Source organism: Lichenostomus cassidix, chromosome 1Aa, assembly GCF_008360975.1.
Source record: "Lichenostomus cassidix isolate B80296 chromosome 1Aa, HeHo_3.0, whole genome shotgun sequence".
Taxonomy (NCBI): Eukaryota; Metazoa; Chordata; class Aves; order Passeriformes; family Meliphagidae; genus Lichenostomus; species Lichenostomus cassidix.
The window spans coordinates 50,092,734-50,113,758 of record NC_139480.1 but is presented as its reverse complement, the minus strand read 5'-3'; the positions used below and the strand labels follow the sequence as shown (position 1 = coordinate 50,113,758).

Genomic DNA, 21,025 nt, shown 5'->3' with positions numbered 1-21,025 from the left:
ATCAGTGCAGGGATTTTTATTTTCTGAGAAACGCATACTTCACTTCCCAGTGCAACAGACCTTCAGACACATAGTGGCAGCTGCTAGAAGCCTACAGATCACAGGGAGTACTGCTACTTATGGTTTTGCTAATGCAAGTTTAACAAATAAACCCTCCAGAGCTGGCAGGCACTGGAGACTGACTGGCTGCATTCACCCCCACAAAGCAAGGTAATACTGTGCTGGAAGCTCTCCATAGTAACCTGCTAACAGTCTCACCTGTGGGAGGAATGGGATGCTGTGTCCCTGCTTCCCATTCTCACATCTCTCATTTGAGTCATTCCTTCACTCATTCACCACACTCAACACTTCCCTTGATCCTCCACATCCCTTCATCTTTGGCCATGTCATTTGCCTCTCAGATGAGACTGAGTTTCAGGGAGAGAGAGAGAGAAAGGGGATAAGATAGGCAGAAGCTCACGGATAACCCCTATCATTATTTTTCCTAAGAAAGCAGAATATTTCTTTTGTATACATGAGGGCAGGAAATGACAGTTTATCATGGATATCACTCTGAGTGCCTCTATGCTGCCTGGAGTGACCCTTGGCCTCTCATCAAAGCTTTCCCACACATCAGGGATGGCCAGTTGTGAGATGTCCAAAATAGTGCTGGGGAAAGATGCGTGGCCAGGCCCTCCATCGTGGTGTTCCTTTGTGCGTATGTGCTAACCCTGGAAACCGAACTCCTTGTACTTGCTGGCCATATCATTTCGGAACAGCTCCAGAGCCTTCTTCATTGCAGCCTGGGAATCAGCCCCAAAGTCTGCAGCGTGTTTTTCAGCAAGGACCTTGATAATGACTTCAGAAATGAACTGTGAGGAAGGAAAGAGAGAAAGAAAAACTGAAGGGACACTCAGGGTTTATTTTCAGAAAAGCCAGACTAAGAAATAGGTTGCAGAGCCCGGAAATATCTCCGAGCTAATTCAGTAGCCCTTCCTAGAGTCTCTGGAGAGACAGTGAGGTCTAGTATCCAAGGAGCCTGGGCTAGGCAGAAGCACTGGGCTCTATTCCTAGCTCTGACGCTGATCTGCTTCACGACCTTGAGTAGACCATGGCCCTTCCCACTTTTTATCTGCCTCATCCATTAAGACTGCAAATTCATGCCATGTGTTTGTGTAACACTTAGTTTTATGGGTCTTGGTCTCCAATGGATCCTCCAGGGCTTACTCTAAAATTGTGCGTCCCTTGTGTCCAGTCACTGACAGTCCTTATGTAATACAGTTTCCCAGGCATGCACAGGCTGCATGGGCTGGTTTGTTGTTGTCAAGGGCTAGTCAGACTATATGTGGTGTCTGGAATGGGAAATCTAAACTTGGATGGTCACATACTATTTGCATACCATGAGCCCTTTCTGTGCCTCCTCCTGTTTGTACACACAGACCTTGGACTTGAGGGAAAGCTCACTGAAGTCCAGCTAGTCATCAGTAAGTAAAGGCATGCTCTCACATAGCTGTCTGGCACACATTCACTACACATCAGACACTGAGACTCCCTGCCCTTTTCCATACCTCCAGATATTTGACAGGGATCTTGTGCTTGGTTGCATGGGTCTGAGCCAGGGGCTTCAACTCGGCCTCATGATTACCCTTCGCCTTCAGGATTTTGCCCAGCTGGGTAAGAACAGTAACTCCATGTTTCTTGAGATCTTCAGAGCCCTTCATCGCATCAGGGGTCTTCAGGCCTTTGAACTTTTCAAACTTGTCGAGGGTCTCAGGGTGGTCCTGAAAGAGTCTGTGGACAAAAATAGAGGGATTTTGGATAGGAGAAGCTCCTGACATATCTCCCTTTGCGTATGGAGTCTACTTCAATCTTACCCATGTCCTAAGATGATCACCACTGTCTATTTCCATTCCCTCCGGTCATGACAGACACACTGCCCTGAACATGTCCAACTAGAGCAACAGAGCAAGTGTCTGTAATTTTTCCATATAGTTGTGCTAACTCTTTGGCACCCATCCCCTGGATTATGTCAACTGCTTTAAAACAGAGACAAGAGCCTGGTCATGGTACTGAGAGGTGAGTTCTTGTATTCATCTGAAGGAAAACCAAAACCAAACAAAACCACCTGTCTTCATTGACTTACTATTGCTGAGGAGCCAACCTCTAGACTCCTGCCTCTCACAAGAACTCTCTTATCAGCCCATCATTTGTTGACCAGGAAAGAAGAGCTCTACAATCTTCTCATAGGAAATTAAAAAAAAAAAAAAAAAGAAGCAGCCCACAGCCTCAGGTGCCTTACATCTGGAGGTCATGTGTTCTTGAACATCATCTTGATGGGAGAGTTTACTGTGCCCCCAAACCCTGTGATTGCAGACATGGAGGAATTTGGTTCCTGACCTTTTTTCTCCACCCTCTTTCCCTTGTCTCTCTCGTCCGTCAGAAACTCCTTGGAGGAGACCTGGGTTGGCAGGGGAGCACAAAGTCATGGGGTGACATCTATTTTTTTAATACCATGCTCTACTCTGTGACACTTGTAAGAAAAATGGTATTTCTTTTCCATTTGGAACTTCTTTTACAATCATGTGGCAAATTCAGAGCCAAAGTAGCCACCTCAAAGACGGATGGGTGAGGATGGCTCAGGTTCCTGCTGTTCCTCTAACATGCCTGCTCTAGACCCCATGAGGGGAAACCCATCACATTTTCACATTCCCACTCCATTCCCTTCCCTTCAAATGGCAGCTGATCTGGGACATGATAAAGGAGGTAAGGAAAAAATCCCCTGCTTTGGCACATCTTTGAAAAACATTTTTCAGAGCTTTGCAGTGGATATGCCAGGTGGTGTGGGCTCCTTGCCTTAGCCGCGCTTGGGGTAGAAATCCCCCCAAGCAGGTGCCAGATCCCCACTACTCTCCTCAGTGTCTGTACCCTTCCAGCATATTCAAGTGTGCACAGTCTGAGGGGAGAGCTGAAGAGAATCTCCTCAAAGTCTGCATCCCTTCTGGTCTTAAGGGACAAGCTAGGCTCTAATGCCCACCTAATGTTGTTTCCCACTTTGCAGTATTGGGGGTGTTTGCCACTCCGAGTGCCAGGATCACAAGGACAGTATGGAGGTTGCAGTCCTCTCAGCTGGAGACCTCATGAGCACTTCTGACACCAGAATCATGGAGGAGGGAACTAAGGGGAAAGATGTGCCTCATTTCACACTCAGGCCTCAAATTCATCATGAGGTAGTGGACAAGTGTTACCACACAGATTTCTGCCCAAAATGCAGTCTGGGCAGGGCTCTGCCAGGTGAGACTAAGGTGGAGAGAGGGAACACTCTGGTACTTTGCAGTTAATTTTCCTGAAATACATTCCAAGAAAATTGTCACAGAAGTGATGTTCCTCTCCTTTCCTTCCCTGCCTCCCCATATCCTTGCTGCAGAGCAGAGCATCTGTAGCCCCATGACACACAATTCACTCCAGCATTTCTCGGTGTCATGCTTGGGAAATGAGGATCCAAAGCAGAGCTTAGCCACCAGAGGCAGAGGGACAAAGCACAACCATGTATTAAAAGCAGCACTGGTCTGCTCCTGCACCCATAGAGAGATGGAGAGGAAGAAGCACAGCCACTTCACACAGTGAGTAACTTTTAACCCAGAAAACAGCAAAGGAAAAACCACCACCCTACAGGAAAGAAATCACCTTGTTGATAGAAACACTGACAAACATGTCTCTCATCAAAAGCTCTCAGCTTCACTCTTAGAACTGAGTAAAGCTTCTTGCCTACCTCATTAAAACTGCATGGCCGTGGCCAGCAAGGTCGGACTCCACCTTTCCCCAGATGGTCAGGACATGCTGCCATTCCTGGTCACTGAGCCCCATGGTTCACCACAGACAGGTCCTGAGTGCTTCCTGCAGCCGTTTCCCTTTCCCCAGAGGGTGGCTGGAGAGCTCACCCGTGGGATTTATAGCCCCTGCCCACAAACCTACACCTGTCAATCATCAGTTGGACTTCTTGCTCTCTTTCAGGCTTGTCTAACCTAATCAGCCTCCCTGTTTTTTTCTAGAAAGCTATTTTGGGTCAGGTACTATTGTGGGTGCCACTAATGGCATCATTTCTGCTTTTCGTATTGGACTGGCACATGTCCCACTCCAGACAGAAAGGGCACTGCCGGTATGCTGTGCCAGGAGCCTGGCCCAGGTTCCCAAGGACCCAGGGACAGTGTCAAGCTTTATGGCAGGAGATTCCTGAGGAGGACTGTCATCTGCCAGGCCACCCTGCCTCCCTCTCCCCTGGCCTGCCAAGGGCAGGAAGGAGAAAAGGCCAGGACGGCCAGGAGCACTGTCTCCATCACTCCAAAGGCCTTTCCTGTCCCGTAATGATCTCAGCATCTTTTTTTCCTGGGGTAATACACCACTTGTGACATGCCCTCGAGAGATAACCATATTCAAAGTGGCCCAGTCATTTCCCCAGCTGCTGCAGGAGGAAGAAGGGGATAAAAGCTGTGTGGGAGCTGCTCCCCCCACACCTTCCTGCTCTTCTGGGAAACACCTAGGATTAGCTGATGGGTGAGTCTGGATATTGGAGCCAACAGATGTACAACTGAGCCAGAAGAGCCAGAATTTGCAGCAGACCAGAGACACAAGGACACAGCAAGGCTACATTCAACACCCAGCCAGCCAGCAGTTCTGGTCTCTGGCTACTTCTGTCAAGCCAAACAAATATCAGTGTTGGAAAGAAAAGCCATTGGGCTGACAAACCATCTGGGTATGCTTTGGGAGAGCTCCCAGACTTTCTCCTCCCTCCCTGTCAGGACTGGTAGTGGCCAGGCACACCAGTGGCGTGACTGGTCCCTTCCAGGGGTGGCTGCAGTCAGAGCACAGCCCGATAACAAAGCCCAGCTAGCACTGCTGTCCCAAACCATGCACCTACCTCTGGATGTTTCCAAGGGCGAGAAATATCAACCATAGGCTGAAGACACCTTGGGATTCAGGAGAAGAGCATTCAATGCCACAGTCTCTACCACAGTGCTGCAGGACCTGAGGTGCATCACTGCCTCTGCCCCTTTCCACTCTGCAACACAGGAATAGGTCCCCTGTTCCAGCTTTGCAAGGGGACAGAAGATCCCATGCACAAGGGCAGCAAAGGTGATGGAGGCACAGAGCCTCACATCCCTTAGAAACACAGAGGTTTGAAGGGAATACCGTGGGTAAGAAGAGTGGCAAAAGCCCAGTGGAGGTGTCAGCTGGCATCCAAGCCTCAAGATAAGGACATTTTGGCCATTACATGTTGCAAGCCTCTGTCAGCCAAGTCAACTTGTGACTCTGAAATCCTCCCCTTTCATCTCCTCAATGCACCAGTTTGTTTCACATCCAAAAGTCTACATCCTACATTTCAGTTTCAAGATTTCATCCTGATTTACCTGTGCAAACACCAGGTCACTACCAATTACCCAAACCAAGTTTAACTGATGGAATAGAGTTTAGGACTCCTCTAACTCATTCCTCATGCACTTCTCCACAGCACAGGGCTGAGACAGGAGAGATCACATATCTGCAACCTCACAGCAGTAATAAAGCATTTGTACCCTTCCAGGCTTGGGCAGGATCCTAAGCACTGACCTTACTGGTTTACACACGTTTCAGACACAACAGAAACGTGCTCCTGGTACATGAGAGGCTGCTGCTTTTGCACTGAGCTCTGTATATTCCCCAAGCTGGAACTACACGGTTGCTGTAATAACTCCATTTGAAATTGGTCGACTCTTCGCGCTCTGTAGCTTTCCCCAGGGCTGTGAAGCCAAAAGTCCTGGTATGGACATTAACATTAAATGGTCAGAAGACTTAAAACGAGTATGAGATTCCATATTGCTTTTTTCTGCAAGCAGAGTAGTAATGAAATGAAATCATAAGCTCTTCTCCCTAGAGCTTAAATAAATAGTCTACAGAAATACGAAAAGCTTTACAGTGCACCAGACCACCCCTCAACCCTGCAGCCGTGAAAAGGACATAACATTTTAGTATCTACAGGCCTCTTCTGTTCCCCTTGGGGCAAAATCTATCACTTGCATAATCATCCGGATAAACACAGACCTCAGAGAGCCAACATACTGGCTGCCTCCTTTAAAAGGCACCAGCTGACTGAATAGCCTGTTTGAAACAGCTCTGCCCACAGCGGAGCCGTGCTGGCACACGTGGCTGTCCCTCTGCACCCACACCTGAAGCACTTCCCCAAACCACATGAATGGACCTTGCATGCTTTTGGCCAGGTTTTCCCGGTGTGTTACCCCAGGTTTTACTGCCTCTCCCATGCCACTGCAAAACCTGTGCTCGAGCAGACCCTGCTGAGCAGGATGGGGTGCAGGGGTTGACTCGGGGGTCCTGCCCAGCCGGCCGCTCGGTGGCTCGCTGTCCGGCCGTGTCCCCCGGAGCTGTCGCGGCTCCTGCCCCGTGGGCCAGCGCTTGCTGCCACCTCGTGGCCACGGCACACGGAGCCGCGGCCACCGGGGCCACTGTCGCGATTCAGAGGCTCGGGGAGCTGGTCAGAGGGCAGTCTTCTCATTTCGGAGACAGGACAGTGACCCCAGGGCAGGCAGGACTGCGGCGTTGGGTGCAGAACTTCTGTGAGGGCTTCGATATCAGTGCGGGACGGAGAAACATCGTTGTTTCTTGGTCACTTGGGATGCTGTGCCTTCCTTCCCCTCTGCTGCCCAGCCTTGATACTGCAGAGGGTGAGATCGGGGCAGAGGAAGGTCCCGTGGGACAGCAGTAGTGCCACAGCCGAGACTCAGGGTGCTGCAGAGGAGAAATGCTGTTCTGGAGACTTCGTGGGGCTTGTTTCTATCCAAAACTGCTACCAAAAGGTGCTTAGAGAGGGTTCCCCCATCTAACAGGCTCAGCAAGCAGGTGAAGAGCCATCTCTGGCAAAACAGTGGATGCAATCCCACCTCTGCCTTGCTCCACCTTCCACAGATGGCAGACCTTTCTAAAGGTATTAATGAATTTAGACCATGCCACAATCCCATGGACAGAAAAGCTGCTTGTTCATCCCACTGGTGAGAAATCAAAGAAGTTCTGTGACCTGCTAGAGCCCACAGACACACCAGTGAAAGAGCAGGGATTGGCTCCTAGGCATGGTTTCAGAAACACCAGCTGTTTTGTGGTTATTACTATGGGGCTCAGTCACCCAGGTGGAGCTGGGAGGCACAGAGGAGTCACACAGCAGCCACAGGGATGGACCAGATCCAAGTTTGTTTGGCCACATTCAATTTCTTTCTTAAGAGTATCACTGTTGTGAAGAGAGAAATCCAACCCCTGGGCTGGAAAGCAAATGTTCAGGGCCCAGCAGTCTCCCACGTTGCCTTGCTGGTTAAGAGAACAAATTTCTAGCTGTTTTCTCTGCAGCCAAACCTGCTGCAAGTAGGGAAATGGGCATCCAAGAGAGAGGCACTGGCAGAAATCGTAGATTCCCTTTTCATTTGAAGTAAGTTTGTGAAATGAATTTTCCAGCAAGGAAGAGGCAGAGATGTTCCAAAACCTATTCCTTCCTCAAGAAACAACCTAAACCATCTCGTGTGCTTACACAGCAAGACGTCTCAGAGGGACAAACAGATATTTTGACGGAATACTTTTTTCTTTTCAACGAGTTTTTTCCCCCACAATACAATTTTTAAAAAGCCCTGAGAGCAGCCAAGGGTCCCATGGCTGGGAGCGGTGGTGACAGCAGCCCCAGCTCTGCCGTGAGCCTGGGTTGTATAAAGCGTGACATGACGTCAGTAATACACACTGCTGTGGTCAGGGGGAGGCTGGCACTCTGAAAAAGCCAGGAATATTATATAACAACAACTTACATAATTACCTCTTGCATAATGCCAGGGAAAAGGCCCTCCGTAACACAGCTGTGGTTTCTATGGCGTTTTGCTGAAACACGTCTGCCTCAAAGAGATTCATTTGTGCTTTGTTTCATGAGCCTGCAGCTCAGGCCATGCAGGCAGACAGGTGAGACTTCTGCACTCACAGCAGCTTCATTTGGAGAGGTGAGGGATACAGCAATGGGATCTTAGAGGAGGGCAAGAGCATTGGCTTTTCTGCAGCTCTGCCGTTGACTTCAGTGCCCTGAGGATCACAAGGCTGTCACATAAGAGCACCATCGGAAAGTGTGAGCGTTGTGTAGTCTCCACTGCTTGTAGGAAATGAGGTGCAGTCTGACTGATGGTGGCAGTGGCCAAGTCCCTTCTAGGCTCCTCTCTCTTTTCCCCTTGTTCTTAGACACTATTCTTAGCAATGCCTCAAGGCAGGGCTCCTGCACACTGATGGATTTCAGCAGCTGAGAGGTGACCCGACCTGCTTGCTTAAAAGGAAGAGGAAGGACTTGGAGCAGAAGATTTCAGCATCAGGACAAGATTTGGGCTGTGAGTTTGAAGAGCTGTGCTATTTACTTGCCAGTATCTCAGCATGGAGTCTCTCAGAGATCATGCCCTATGGCATAAAGTCAGAGGTAGCTTTACCCTCACTTTGGTGCTCACAGGATCCAGCCTTTGGTGACTGTCACACATAGCACAGGCACAACCCACAACTCCTGTGCAATTATCGAGACATCTCATGGTGTGTGACACTGCACAGCACCTGGACAAAATGTTTATCTCAGCTAAGCAAGACACTTCGTGCAGAACAGTGCTTGGATTCAGTGGGAGAACATGCAGGAAAGGAGCAGGGCAATCCAGGACGAGAATATTTAGACTACAATGTAGAAACTGAGGCTGTCTAAGGCTTCAGCATCCCTTTGGGGACACAAACCTTCTCTGAAGGACTGGGAACACAGAGCACAAAAGGACTGAGGATTTTGTGTGGGAAACTGTGAGTGCAGTTAAAGAAAGGAAGAGTGTGATTAGAGAACAACAGGCAGATTTTAAAGCCTCGCCCACCCAGGGGCAAAAAAAGAAAATTATTGTTTAGAGGTAAGAACACGGATTATACCGGTGAGACTCTGGAGATCTCTAGGAGTCAGTGGGAAATGTGGCATGCAGCAGTCCCTTCAGGTGGATTAGACTTCATAACACCACACTGCCACTCCAGGATTTGTGTACTACTCACTGAAATACTAAAGCAAGAGAGGAATTCCTCCCTCGTTCCTCATCATCAATAAAATATTGCTTCAGAGCCTGCTGAAGGACAACTGAGAAAGGCAAGGGGCACAAAAACACATAAGGGCAAAAAGGTCAAGCAATCAGCCTGCATTCAGCATTGGGTTCCTGCCTGCCACCCTGAGCTCTGCAGCTCAGAGCTACCCACAGGAAGCTGCAACAGAGATGTTTACATGACAGCAGAACCTCAACCTCCCCTACCCCATGATGCCTGTGCAGTTCTTTATGAGAGCTTGAAATGAACTGGATTAAGGAGCTGGTCTGGGATTGAAGTAACTGTGTTTATCTTTTTCAGAGTGTATTTTGAAGCCAGATAAGTTCTACAGCCTGGTTTGTCACACAGCTGGACCGACGCGTGCTGGCAGGGGGGACGGGGAGGCAGAGCTACTTACGCAGGCATCCTTTGTGGAAAAACACCCATGGAGCCATCCTCCAAAACCCCAGGCAGCACTGTCTAACCAGTGGAACTGCACATCCAGATTAGGGTTTCCCTTTGCCTGAGCTTCACGGGGTGAAAAGAGAGAAAACAGACACACTTTTTGATTCCCCTTGCCGGCAAAACAGCATCTCATCCACAAAGCACGGAGCTTCTGCGAGATAAGAGCCTGTGGGGAAGCCAAGATCTACCCCTCATTTTTATTGATGTTTACACTTGCCTTTTAATGAGCTCCAGCAGGTTCTCCCTTCCAGCTGCAGTTGGCCCTTTTCAAAGTTCAAGGTCTCATTTTGCATTATCGTTCCAACGCCAAGTGCACCCTTAGGGAGGAGAGGAACAACCAGGACTTCTTTGTCTTCTGAGAAGCAGCACCAGTTTAAGAAGCCCCTCATCCAGTAGTGCTTTCTGTGCTCTGCTGGTCTTACAGGTAACTCCTGCAGGGAAACTGATCCCTCTGGAAAAAAGAGATCAGTGTTTTTTTCAAGATCAGCACTGGGCAGCAGTGAGTACCCTAAACACATCACCTGGTTGTGGCCTGGCTGCCTGAGCAGAACATTTACCACTCAGCTGGGGTGGGGTCTCTGTTCTGCTTCTCTTCCCTGCTGTTTCCTTTGCTGTGCTTGCAAACAGGTATTTTGCCCTGTCTGCTTTAGAGTCCTTCTGGCAAGACAACCACAGTGATGGGTCTTGCTGTTGGCTGCAAGATACTGGCTCAAAAAATTCAAGTACTGGAAGATTTCACCTCTGCTGAGAATCCTGGTCCAGTGGTTCCTTGGGCAGTAGTACAAGTGTCACACAGCATCCCTGCCAAATGCTCAGCCTGGCAAGCCCTCCCAGCTCTTTGGGGTCTGGGGTTGCATATGTATGTCCCAGGCTTTGGAAAGCTCCCCTGCAAGCATCTTACATACACAGGATACATGGACAACTAGCTCATCTGGACTCTTCCCCCTACAACACTAATGACAGATGCCCAGGGAAAGTGTAAGAAGCAGGAATAGCTCAATTCCATCACAGCAACTTGAAGCTAAAGGACTTCCCAAGGTTATATTTGCATGCTTGCATTTAACAGCCATAGGCAGAATTCTTCATGAGTTCATAATTTTTGTTAATCCTCTTATACATGCTCCCCAAAATACACTTCAGACATGGCTGCAGCCTTACTAGGTCAAACTGTTTAAAACCTGCTGACTCAGTGACTCAGCAGATCAGCCAATGCACAAAGACAAAAATCCCATAATCACTTTCTAACCATTCACAAACATCTTTAAGGCGTGCTCACTCTTAAAAAATCCCAAACCAAAGATGAAAATGAAGTTCCATTACCCTCAAAGATCTCTGCACATGCAGGGCTCCCATCTCTTGGTGCCTTTTTAATTGCGAGTTCCTCAAACACCGTGGTTTTATTTTTGATCTTCCTCCTCCTGCTAAGTGCTCCAGTGTTGGTGGCTCAGCTGGTCGGATCCAGCTGGTCTGTGGCAGCATCTGTCTGGAAATTGCTTCTCTTAGCCTGCAGTCCTTTTATTTCCTTCCCTGCAGCTGCAGAAGAGATTTCACTCCACGTGGTCACTCTGCTCTAAATGAATCCATGCTCCTTCTCCATGTTTTCTGTGCTAATTTTGTGACTTATCTATGAGTTTGCAGCAAGGGCCAAATTACGCTGGATTTTTTATCCTCCTGAACAAAAGGCCAGAGTTTATCAGCTGCTGTGTAGACCTGCAGCTCATGGAGCTGAGAGAGGTGTGTTGGCTCTCACAGGAGGACATACAGGGCTTCACCTATTTATTGGGGCAGAGAAGGTCCAAAACATAAAAGAAAAACAGACAAGGACAACACTGGCACCACAGATCAAAAAGTCAGGAAAAGAAATGGGACTGCAGATAGACCAGATAAAGCAAGCAGACCTTTTGTGTCAAAAAACACATAATACAAATGTCTCATCCATGAGCACAGCCTGGTCTGAGAGGGAATCTTTGGGGTCAGGGGAGGAGTTAACGTGGTAAATTCAGGTGAGAGCATGGGTAAATTTTGACTTGTTTGGGTTTTTTAAATAAACTAAAAAGACTGACTTGAGAAAAGTGAGAGGAAAGCAGGAAAGTGACATCCTGGCCACTCTGACCTGCAAGGAGTGAGCGCAGGAAGTCACTGATTCCATCTGTGCTATGCCCTTTTCATGGGTCCTGCCTTCTGGTGTTCCACTTTCCAGCCAGAGATGTGCCTCTCACCTGCTGAGTGATGAGCACAATGCCAGGGCACTCCAGGTGCAGCTGGACTGCAGCTCAGGCCACTCTCTTGGCCTAATTCACATGGATATTTAATACAGGCACTATGAACCATCTCATTAGGGTGAAGCAGCAGAGGTTCAGGGCTGCTGGCAGGACTGGCAGCTACCACAGTCCACACAAAGCAGAGGGAAATGCCCACAAGAGGGAGAGTTGGTGCCAATCTCCACAGTGATTCCGTGCAAACGGCACTTCCCTGCCTGGTGACTGTAAGAGCCATTCCTCTTGCTCCACTTCTCTCAACAAAAATGTTCCCCTCTCCTGGAAATTCCCTTTTTCATGCTATTTCCCCTCTTCTTCTTTCTCCAGATGGGTGGTTTTTCATCTTCTTTGTGTGGGGTAAGCCCAAATGCCCCAACGTGTCAGTGCCGGGGTTTGGTCAGCCTGGAAAAGAGAAGGCTTAGGGTGACACAGTTGCATCCTTGCAGTACCTGAAGGGATCCTACAAGAAAGATGGGGAGTCACTTTTTTCACAGGAGAAATAGATTCAGACTGAAAGAGATAGGTTAGGTATTAGGAAAAAATTCCTTGCTGTGAGGGAGTGAGTCACTGGAACAGGTTTCCCAGAGAAGCTGTGGCTGCCCTATCCCTGGAAGTTGTGCAAGGCCAGGTTGGATGGGGCTCTGAGCAACCTGGTCTGGTGGAAGGTGTCTCTGCCCATGTCAGGGGAACTAGATGATCTTTAAGGTCCCTTCCAACCCAAACTGTTCTGCGACTTTATAATTCTAAGCCTTTATTGTAAGCCAAAAATTTAATGTCTTCTAAATTATAACCCTAGGACTGGGCTCACAAGCTCATGCACCCAGTTCACCTTTTAGAACAGCTTATGATCATCCAGCATGTGCAGAGATGCCCAGGGTGAAGAACCAGCACCTAATCCCAGCTGCTGCAGTGGATCAGAGCATCTCATCCAGAATTCCCTGCTCGGATTGGGTTGCCTGAGGCTCAGATTGGGGTGCCTGAGCAGATACAAGAAGACAGCAGTGTAAGCAGTGGCTTAGAAAATACAACTGACTACTGCAGGCAGCATGTTTTTACTTGGCTTTAGGCATGCTGACAAGAAATAACATAGCCAAAAGGCATCAGAGGTGAGAAGGCAAAGCAGAAAGAGAAGGGACACCCCTTAGCAGGGGTGAGGCAGTGAGGTCATTTACACAACAGCCAGTGGATATGTGTCTTATTTATACAGGAAAAGAGAAATGAAAGTAAAGTTACCTTAAGCTGAGTGAGACCATTTAGTAGTACACAATTACTTCATACAGATTTAGACAGAACTAATTAAAAGTAAGGTTGTGCTCTGAGGCAGAGTTCCCCTGCCACTGAATTCAGGTCCAGTGGGAAGTTCTTACTTGCAGCCACTTACAAAATGAAATCCCTAAACTTCAGACCATTTCCTTTAGCAGCTTAGCTGTTGTGTCCTTTGAAGTTATATTTCAGGTTGAAATTTCAGTCTTTATCCTCCTTTCTTACCTTTAATTTCTCTAGTTTGAAACCTGGAGGCAGCTTCCATCTGCAAAGCTGAGTGCCCTGGTGCAGGGGGACAGGATCCAGGCACCCAGGAGGCAGCCCTCTCTCTGGCCAGTGTCTTGCTCCCTGCCCTCTTCCAGGAGTTCAGAATTATGCAACAGATTAGAAGACCTGCTTTGGGAGTAGAGCTGGGAAATGTTAGGATTTCATCTGAAAGCAAAATCAAACTATGCAGACTCCTGATGCAACACAATGCCAGGGTGTCAGGAGGCTTTTGGCTTGCCAGGAATCTAGAAGAAATATTTTCAGCCTGAGTGAGGTTGACACATGTATTTCCTTTCTTTTTCCCTTCCTCTGAGCTCACAAGTGAACCAGAAGGCTGGTTTGGTCATCTTGGGAGTAAATTTGCAACAGCAGCAAATGCTTTTCTTTTGTGAAGACTAAACACCCACTCCAGCTTTGCAGAAGCATTTTGCTATCCACCTGCATATTCCCATCCACTTAAGCAACTTAATACTGACTTTTTATTCATACTTTTTTTTAAAAAAAAAAAAGCATTTGAAACAAAACTATCTAATTACAGAGTAAATATTTAGCTTGAAATGAGCAGACAGATATTCAAAGCCATTTTCTGATATGACAGATGATCTGAAAGAAGCTACGCTGCAGGCATTGTGTGCCGATCAAACCCAATTTGAAAATACAAGGCACAGAAGCAAAAATAGACATGACCCTAAGCACAAACATCCCCACACAGGCAAATATCTCCTGTAAAATGCCATGGGTGATCTCATGGAAGCTGAACCTGGCAGCCCTGGAATAGCTTTGCCCACCTCTGAGGGAGCTGCCGTGGCAAACCCTTGTGAGCACCACTGCAGCAACACACACCTTGCCCTGCCAGGGCTTGGCCAGCTGCTCAAGTTTTGGGACTCCAACCTGGCTCCCTGCCTTTCCTGTCCCCTTATGCATGTGACCTGACTTGCAACTCCTGGCACACTGGGTGAAACCTAAATGATTCTCGCTACCTTTGCCACACCTAAATTATTGTGACATTCAGATGACAGGGAGAAAGGTAATGTGGGAAAAATAACCTTTTCACCCTTAAATGCTGAGGAGCTCACATCCAAGCCTTCACACCACAGAGGTGCTGAAGAGCTGAGAGACACAGGAGGAGCTGCACTCCATTAGCAGCTCCAGCTCCAAGCCCACAGAGAGTGCTTGGAGATCCATCCTTTCCAAAAGCTTTGACTCGAACCCTGGTGCTCCTGAAGCAGCCCTGAGCTTGCAGCAGAAGTGGATGGAGATAGGAGTCCAACCTTGGTGATCAGGACTGGGAAACAGGAGCTCTAGAGCCACACACCACCCACAACATGGAGAAAACCCCTCTGAATGGCCAGAGCCTGTGCTGGGTCCCTGCAGGAGTGAAGGGATATGACCAGATGTGGATAAGGCTCCATGTGGGAAATGCAGCTACAGGCAGGACCAGGAGCCTGGAGAGGAGAGGTGTGAGAGACCTCACTACCCACACTTCACACCTGGGAAACTAGCAGGCCATTTGTGGGGCTTGATGCAGAAGAAAAATCCTCAAGGCGGTAGGTCTGGGACAGGAAAACATCAGTGAGCAAATCACACAGCATCACTGAGTCACTTTGACCCAATTTTTAGCATTAGGACCATGCTGACAATCCTTTGGTCCTCCAGATTTCCCACACAGAGGCTCTTTTTATGCATGAAGCAGCTGTAAAATCAGACCACCAGCGGGCCAGGTCTGAGATTGGGTTCTGGGTTTGCTGCTTTTCCCTGGCCAGTAACACCTGCAAGGTGAAAGAGAAGAAGCCAGTCCTGTTCCCAGTGTGGCCACAGACCCCCAGTGCTGCAGCACAGCTCTGGCTCTGGAAATGGCTTTCCTGAACATGAAGAGCCAGGAGATGCCTGGGATATCACAGACCCAGGCGCCTCACTGTGGCTTTGGGAGGCAAGGGCTGGTAACTCCAAGCTCTGGGACATCTCCAGGCTGTTTGCATGAACACTGGTGAAAGAAAAGAGGTGTTAAAAAAATTAATTGTAAAATGAAGCAGAATAATAACTGTTCTGGGTAGAAGTACCACAGAAACACCATGGCCTTGACTGCCCTGCTGGTTAAGACGCAGCTCTGGGTGCTCACAGCCCTGCTGAGCCCTGCAGCTATGTCAAACCCCACACAGAGCAAGTCAAGAAGGGATGGTGTGTCTGGGAAGGCAGGCTAGACCTGGCTTTATTGGTCCTGGTTCTCCTTTAAATTTTATCCACATGACCAGACTACTAAAACACCATCCAAAATGTGCCTTTCTGCTTTTTCTGCCTTGGATCATCCTGTGTGCCCAAGTCCCATTTTTCCTGTGGGTAATTTCTTTGGGCACATTCCTGGCACATGGTTGCTCTGACTTAGACAATGAGATGACAGCTTTTAAAAGTATTCATATTTTCCCCAATGCCTGGAGTGAAACTGAGGCTGTAAACATTTCTGGGCATGAAATATGCCTCTAAGCACATTAGGATTTTGTGCCATGGGGACTTCTTGGCTGCCAGAGGGCAGAAGCAAAGGATTTGGAAAAAAGATAACTCCTGCTTTGCAGCACTCCCTGAGCAGCCACCAAACCAATCAGTCAGGGCAGCATAGCAGAGCTCAAAGCCTGGGACCTGATGCAAAGCAGAAAAGAGGAGGTTCATCCACTGCCTCTTCTCTCCTCCTGGCAACTCTTGCTGTATTTTGGGCACAGATGCTCAGACTCAGTGCTGGTAACTGCTCTAGAAACATGTGGCCCCTGGAGACCTGCGTAGCTGCAGTGGCAGGGAGGGAATGACGTGGATACACGTGGTGAGCAACTCTCCAGGGGTCACATCAGAGATGTGCTGTACCCAGACCCAGCTCTTTTTCAGGACACACTTCCTATACACATAAGATTGCTCAGATCTCAGCCTTGGCAGTGCCTGTAAGGACGCTCCTGTTCCTCTAGAGCCTCCAGTTGTGAGGATCCCCAGCAAGGGGACAGGAAGGCATAAAAAGGCACAAGAGGATCAAGCATTTCACATTTTCCCAAAGGAAACCAGAGTTTAAATCCACCAAGCATTTGTGCAGCATCAAGCAGAGCTGGACACTTCCCTACCTTCCAGGGACAAAGTGGCTCCTGGCTCTGCAGCAAGGCCACACAGGACATGCCATCAGTCACCAGCAGGGACGGGTTTGCTCAGCCAAGGTGTTTCTCACAGGACCCCTTCAGTTTTGTCAAGGTGTTTCGTTTTTAGTGGAGGCCTTGGGGAAAGGCAGCTGCCAGGGACTTGCAAGCAGGATGAGGGCAAAGGCAGCTGTGTGTTTCCCTCAACCCTGTGCTAAGTCCAGGCATTTGCTCTTTTCAAGTTGAAGTTATCTGAGAGCCCAGGGCTGAAGAGAGATTTTGCACAGCCGCTCAGTGACCCGAATTGCTGAGCCGGGCTCTGCCTGGCCTCCCTTGCAGAGCTAATGACCCTCTCAACCACGGCAGGACCTGGATCTTAACCAGGGATGAGTTGGCTTCTCCACAGCTGTCATGTCCGATGCTTCAAGGCTGTCTCACCCAATCTGACCCTGTGAAGTGTGTCACACTCACCTCTCCAGCCTGCTGGATGCACTGACTCCCAGCTCAGCGCTGGTCATGTCACAGTGTTAGTAGGGAGCAAGGGGGGTCATTTCTGTTCCTGTACCCCAAACCCCATTGCTGGTCCCTGGAGAAGAAGAGTGTTATCCCTGGGGCACAGTTCTGCAGCCAGCTCAGCCCTCACCCTCAAGGCCACCGTGCAAGTTCAGCACACATCAGCTTTTCCCCAACTCAGAACTTTTCATTTTCTCCCCAGACTGTTCCATCAGCCCTCCACAACACAGGTGTGAAGCTTTCTACCACTTGTGCAAATCTTTGCATGGATGGCACTGATTGCTCCTTTTCCTTCCTCACCTTTGAGCCCTGCAGCTGAAGGTGAGAAAGGAAAGGACAGCAGAGCAGGCAGCTCCCCCACATTCCCCCTGGGATGATCCAAAATCCCTCCCCAGCCCCCTGTGCTCTGGGCACAGGTGTCTGAGCTGCCCTGCACTGGGGGGAGAGCGTGGGGACAGCCGGCAGCATCTCGCCCACGTGAGCCTCGCTCGGCCAGGAGCAGCAGCTATTTCTGGAGAGCTGCTTCTCGTGGAGCAGAAGCGGCAGAACTCAGGAGCACTGACCGAAAAAGAAAAGCCGCGGTGTTTCGAGCGGGAAGCGAGGTTTCCCAGCCTCCCGCCGGGAAGGACGGGAGACATCCTTGCAAAAATAAGAGAGGACTGCAGCGCTCTGTGGCAGCAGGGCTCCAGAGGAGCTCAAAGGCTACTCCACTCAGACCATAAACACGCCAGATCTGCTGTTGTTGCAGAGCTCCGTGAAATCGGTGATGTCTGAGCGGAGTTCAGCTGGAGAGCGCTGGTGCTATAAAAAACAAAGTGACTTTGGGCTTTGACGCTTCCTCCTGACACACAAAAAGGTGATTTGTGATTCAAAAGACAAGGAATTTATCATCAAAAGGAGCTGGGACAGAGCTCGGTGTTTACACATGGAAGAACAAGACAGGCACCGAGAGCAGATATATTTATACTCATCCATTAATAAAAGAAGCCAAGTCAACCATACCTTTGTGCTAAAGTTAGAGCACAGCACTCTGCATGTCCTTAAAAAGGCAAGAAAGTTTCCACAAAGTGGGACAGCTGCTCCCAGTGCCGGCTCTGTGCATCTCCTCCTTGGCGGCATCGGCGTGCCGCAGCAGGAAAGGGGCCAAACACGGCCAGGTTTCTCCAAGTGGGAAGGCTGACTCCTAGAGTCTGGTCATGGGCTGGTGGCCTCTGCACCTCAGGAGCCAAACAGTCCCTGCTCTACCTTCAGAGACCTGCAGGAGACAACTGCCTCTTGCCAGAAACAAAAATCCTCCAGTTTCAGCTCCAGTACTCTCATTGCTTACGGAGCTCACACAAGCCAGGAGCCTTGTCCTGTACTGCAAGTGACACGGGGGAATGCTGGGCTTGGCACACTTGGGCTGGTCCTGGGGACAAGGACTTGGCTCGTGGGGCTGCCTCCACCAGCCAGCAAAGGGAAGAGATCAGCACCCAGGGGTTACAGGTTTGGACTGATGGGTCAGTGCGACCCCAAGGGGAACAGAGAGCACTCAGGACAGAGGATGGTTCATGGCCAATGAAATCAGCAACAGGGCTGGATGGTGCAAGGAAGCTCCTGCATTAGGGTTTGGCACTTAGAAATGCTTTAGAAATCACTAATTGCAGCGAGTTCCTTAACCCACAGCTATGGCTAGAGTTGCCTGGTTTCACCTGCCATGTGCTGGGGAATGTTACACCAATTGCCAGGAAAGACATGGAAAAGTCAGATCTCTGCTTCTCGTGAGGTGATTCTAGAAAGCAATCAATTAGCCTTCTCCCTGACAAACAGCAGATGAGCTCTCACAGTTGTTTCCCTGTTTCCCTTCTCTTCCCCCACCCAGTTCCAGCCCTCAAACCACGCTGGAAGCAGCAGGAGCCAGCACTGGACACACCATGCCAGAAACGATTGCGTTTCAGACAAACTGAGAGCAATCGGTTTGCCTGAAATACAAAAAATACAAAAATACATCTTGTCTAAATCAAAGTTAAGCACATTGCAGTTTTTCTTCTGCACACCCCAGTGAAACAGCCTCAAGCAACAACCAACGCCAGCTGCACAGGGAAGGAAACAGGGCTGCAGGCACATAGCAGAGCGGCGTCACCTCTCACCTCCCAGGACACGTTGAAGCTGTTGGCACTGCAGAATGCATTTCCCCTCTGAGCTCATGCTGAAGATGCTGCACTCACATGAACTTGACTGACCTTTGAGCAAGACATAGCGCTAGATGGCCTCCTCCACAGATCTCTTCCGACCCAAATTATTCTACAACTTAGCAATTTTCTGCATAAAGACAGAAAGAGGGCATGCAAATAACTCTTCCTCCCACACCAGCTGCTAAGCTAAGCACTCCTATCAAAGGGATGCTCAGGCTGCCATCCCTGAGCCAGTGCAGTCAATAGAAGTCCAGCAGCAAAATCCTGACAAGAAGTCAGCTTTGCTACTAGCACAGGGATCAGGACTTCTTCCTGAGCTTTCGGGTCAGATCTCCTGATGCAGCTTGTCAGTGCCAGCCTAAGATGCAGCCTTAGCAGTCACACTAACCTCACCCTTGAGCTCTTCTGCGAGCTCCCTTTGAATTCATAAATAATTTCCATGGGATCCAAACGCTTTCCAGCAAACATTAGCACTTATTGACCGCATCCCACCCTGCAGCAGCCAGGCACAGCCATGTGGCACTGAGATTCTTGCTCAGCTGGTGAGCCCTGGGCTGACACCAAGCCCTGTGGCACAGAGACCTGGTTATTGCCAAACCCTTTCCCCCCAGGGCCCTCCTGATGGGACAGTGGCACTGTCACTTCCAGGTGATGCTACCTACACACGTAGAAAGAAGCACCATGGCTCGTGGTCAGCTGTGACCAGTGTGAGTTATATGTTACTTACCACAATTACTGACAGCTTACAGAAAGGGGGAATGGATTAAATCAGCCATGTTTGCTTCAACCAGCCAGCTTGCAGCACATTCAAAGAACCTTTGGTGAGCTCTGCTTTCGATAATCACATTGAGCAATGCTGAATATTACAACACTTTTACTGGCTAATTAGTGAATTCCAGGATCAGCCATTTTACAGCTTTGCCTTGAAACGAAGGTAGGCTGGAGAACCTAGATCTCCTTTGCTGTGCCTCTGGAGCCTGCCTCTGCAATACCTTTCCCCCAGCATGGCAGAGCTTCCTTTCAAGACCTTTCCCAGCCACTGATGCAGAATCCCTTAAACGGCTTTTCTTCAACAATTATTCAGCCCTGATTTCCAGGCATCTAATTTTAGCAGTCACTGTTGAACATCCTCTTGAGTTATTGTTAGAATGAAATGAGGATCATCTGACAGGAACATATCCTTAGTAAATACTGGGAAGGAATGCTTAAGGAGCTTGCACACCTTCCTGCATCATAATTGACAATCCTACTGCCCAGGGACACACCTTATCCCACCCTTTTTGTTCCTGGTACCTTGCATTTCCAAAAGCAATTAAAGCACCAGCCTCAACTGTACTAGGCATATTTGGCTGTATCACTTTGCTCAGTTATTGTTTCAATAATCACTTCCAATTAGCTACAGGGATTTATTAGCAGCTATTTTTAGGATCGTTTCAGTTTAAAAGGAACCTGATTATGTGGATCTATATTTGCATGACATCTTTCACTGGAGGATTTGTAAGCACCACGTAGAATGTGAATGAATTTCTGCTTGTCTGCAGCAATACTCCTTTTACAGGCAGGACAACAGGGGCAGTGATTAAAAGATGTGTCCAAACTCCCAGAGGAAATTTACACCGACACAGGAACCCCAGCTTCCAGTGGTGTGTGTTAACTATTAAACCTGTGCTAACACAGATGGAGTGAGGTTGGCCACACAGGCACTAAAGGAAAAGCTGATACCATCATTTATAATGGTTGTCTCTCCTTTCCACATTAAGGGGCTCAAACACCAACTAGGCTTGAAGAGAGAGAAAAAAAAAAAAAGGCTTATCAAATACCAAACAAATGGCCCTCTTCTGCTAATAAGCAGCCATGGGAATGGCAGGGAAAGGTGTGGGTTTTCGGAGGGGTTGGT

The 21,025-nt window shown here is 48.8% G+C and overlaps 1 protein-coding gene and 1 long non-coding RNA gene across 2 annotated transcripts; both read right to left on the bottom strand.

Annotated features, from left to right (window-relative positions):
- On the bottom strand, positions 1–3,924 carry MB (myoglobin). Its single transcript, XM_085048897.1, has 3 exons — positions 3,749–3,924; positions 1,548–1,770; positions 1–851 (listed from the first exon to the last, which is right to left on the bottom strand). The coding sequence occupies exons 1-3, from the start codon at positions 3,841–3,843 to the stop codon at positions 705–707; spliced, it is 465 nt and encodes a 154-aa protein (XP_084905023.1). The 5' UTR covers positions 3,844–3,924; the 3' UTR covers positions 1–704.
- Positions 3,925–7,503: 3,579 nt separating this feature from the next.
- On the bottom strand, positions 7,504–12,753 carry LOC146443816 (uncharacterized). The gene is made up of 3 exons (XR_014849317.1): positions 12,631–12,753; positions 10,864–12,203; positions 7,504–9,994 (listed from the first exon to the last, which is right to left on the bottom strand). It is a non-coding gene; the product is annotated as an uncharacterized LOC146443816 (long non-coding RNA).
- Between the last annotated feature and the right edge of the window lie 8,272 nt (positions 12,754–21,025).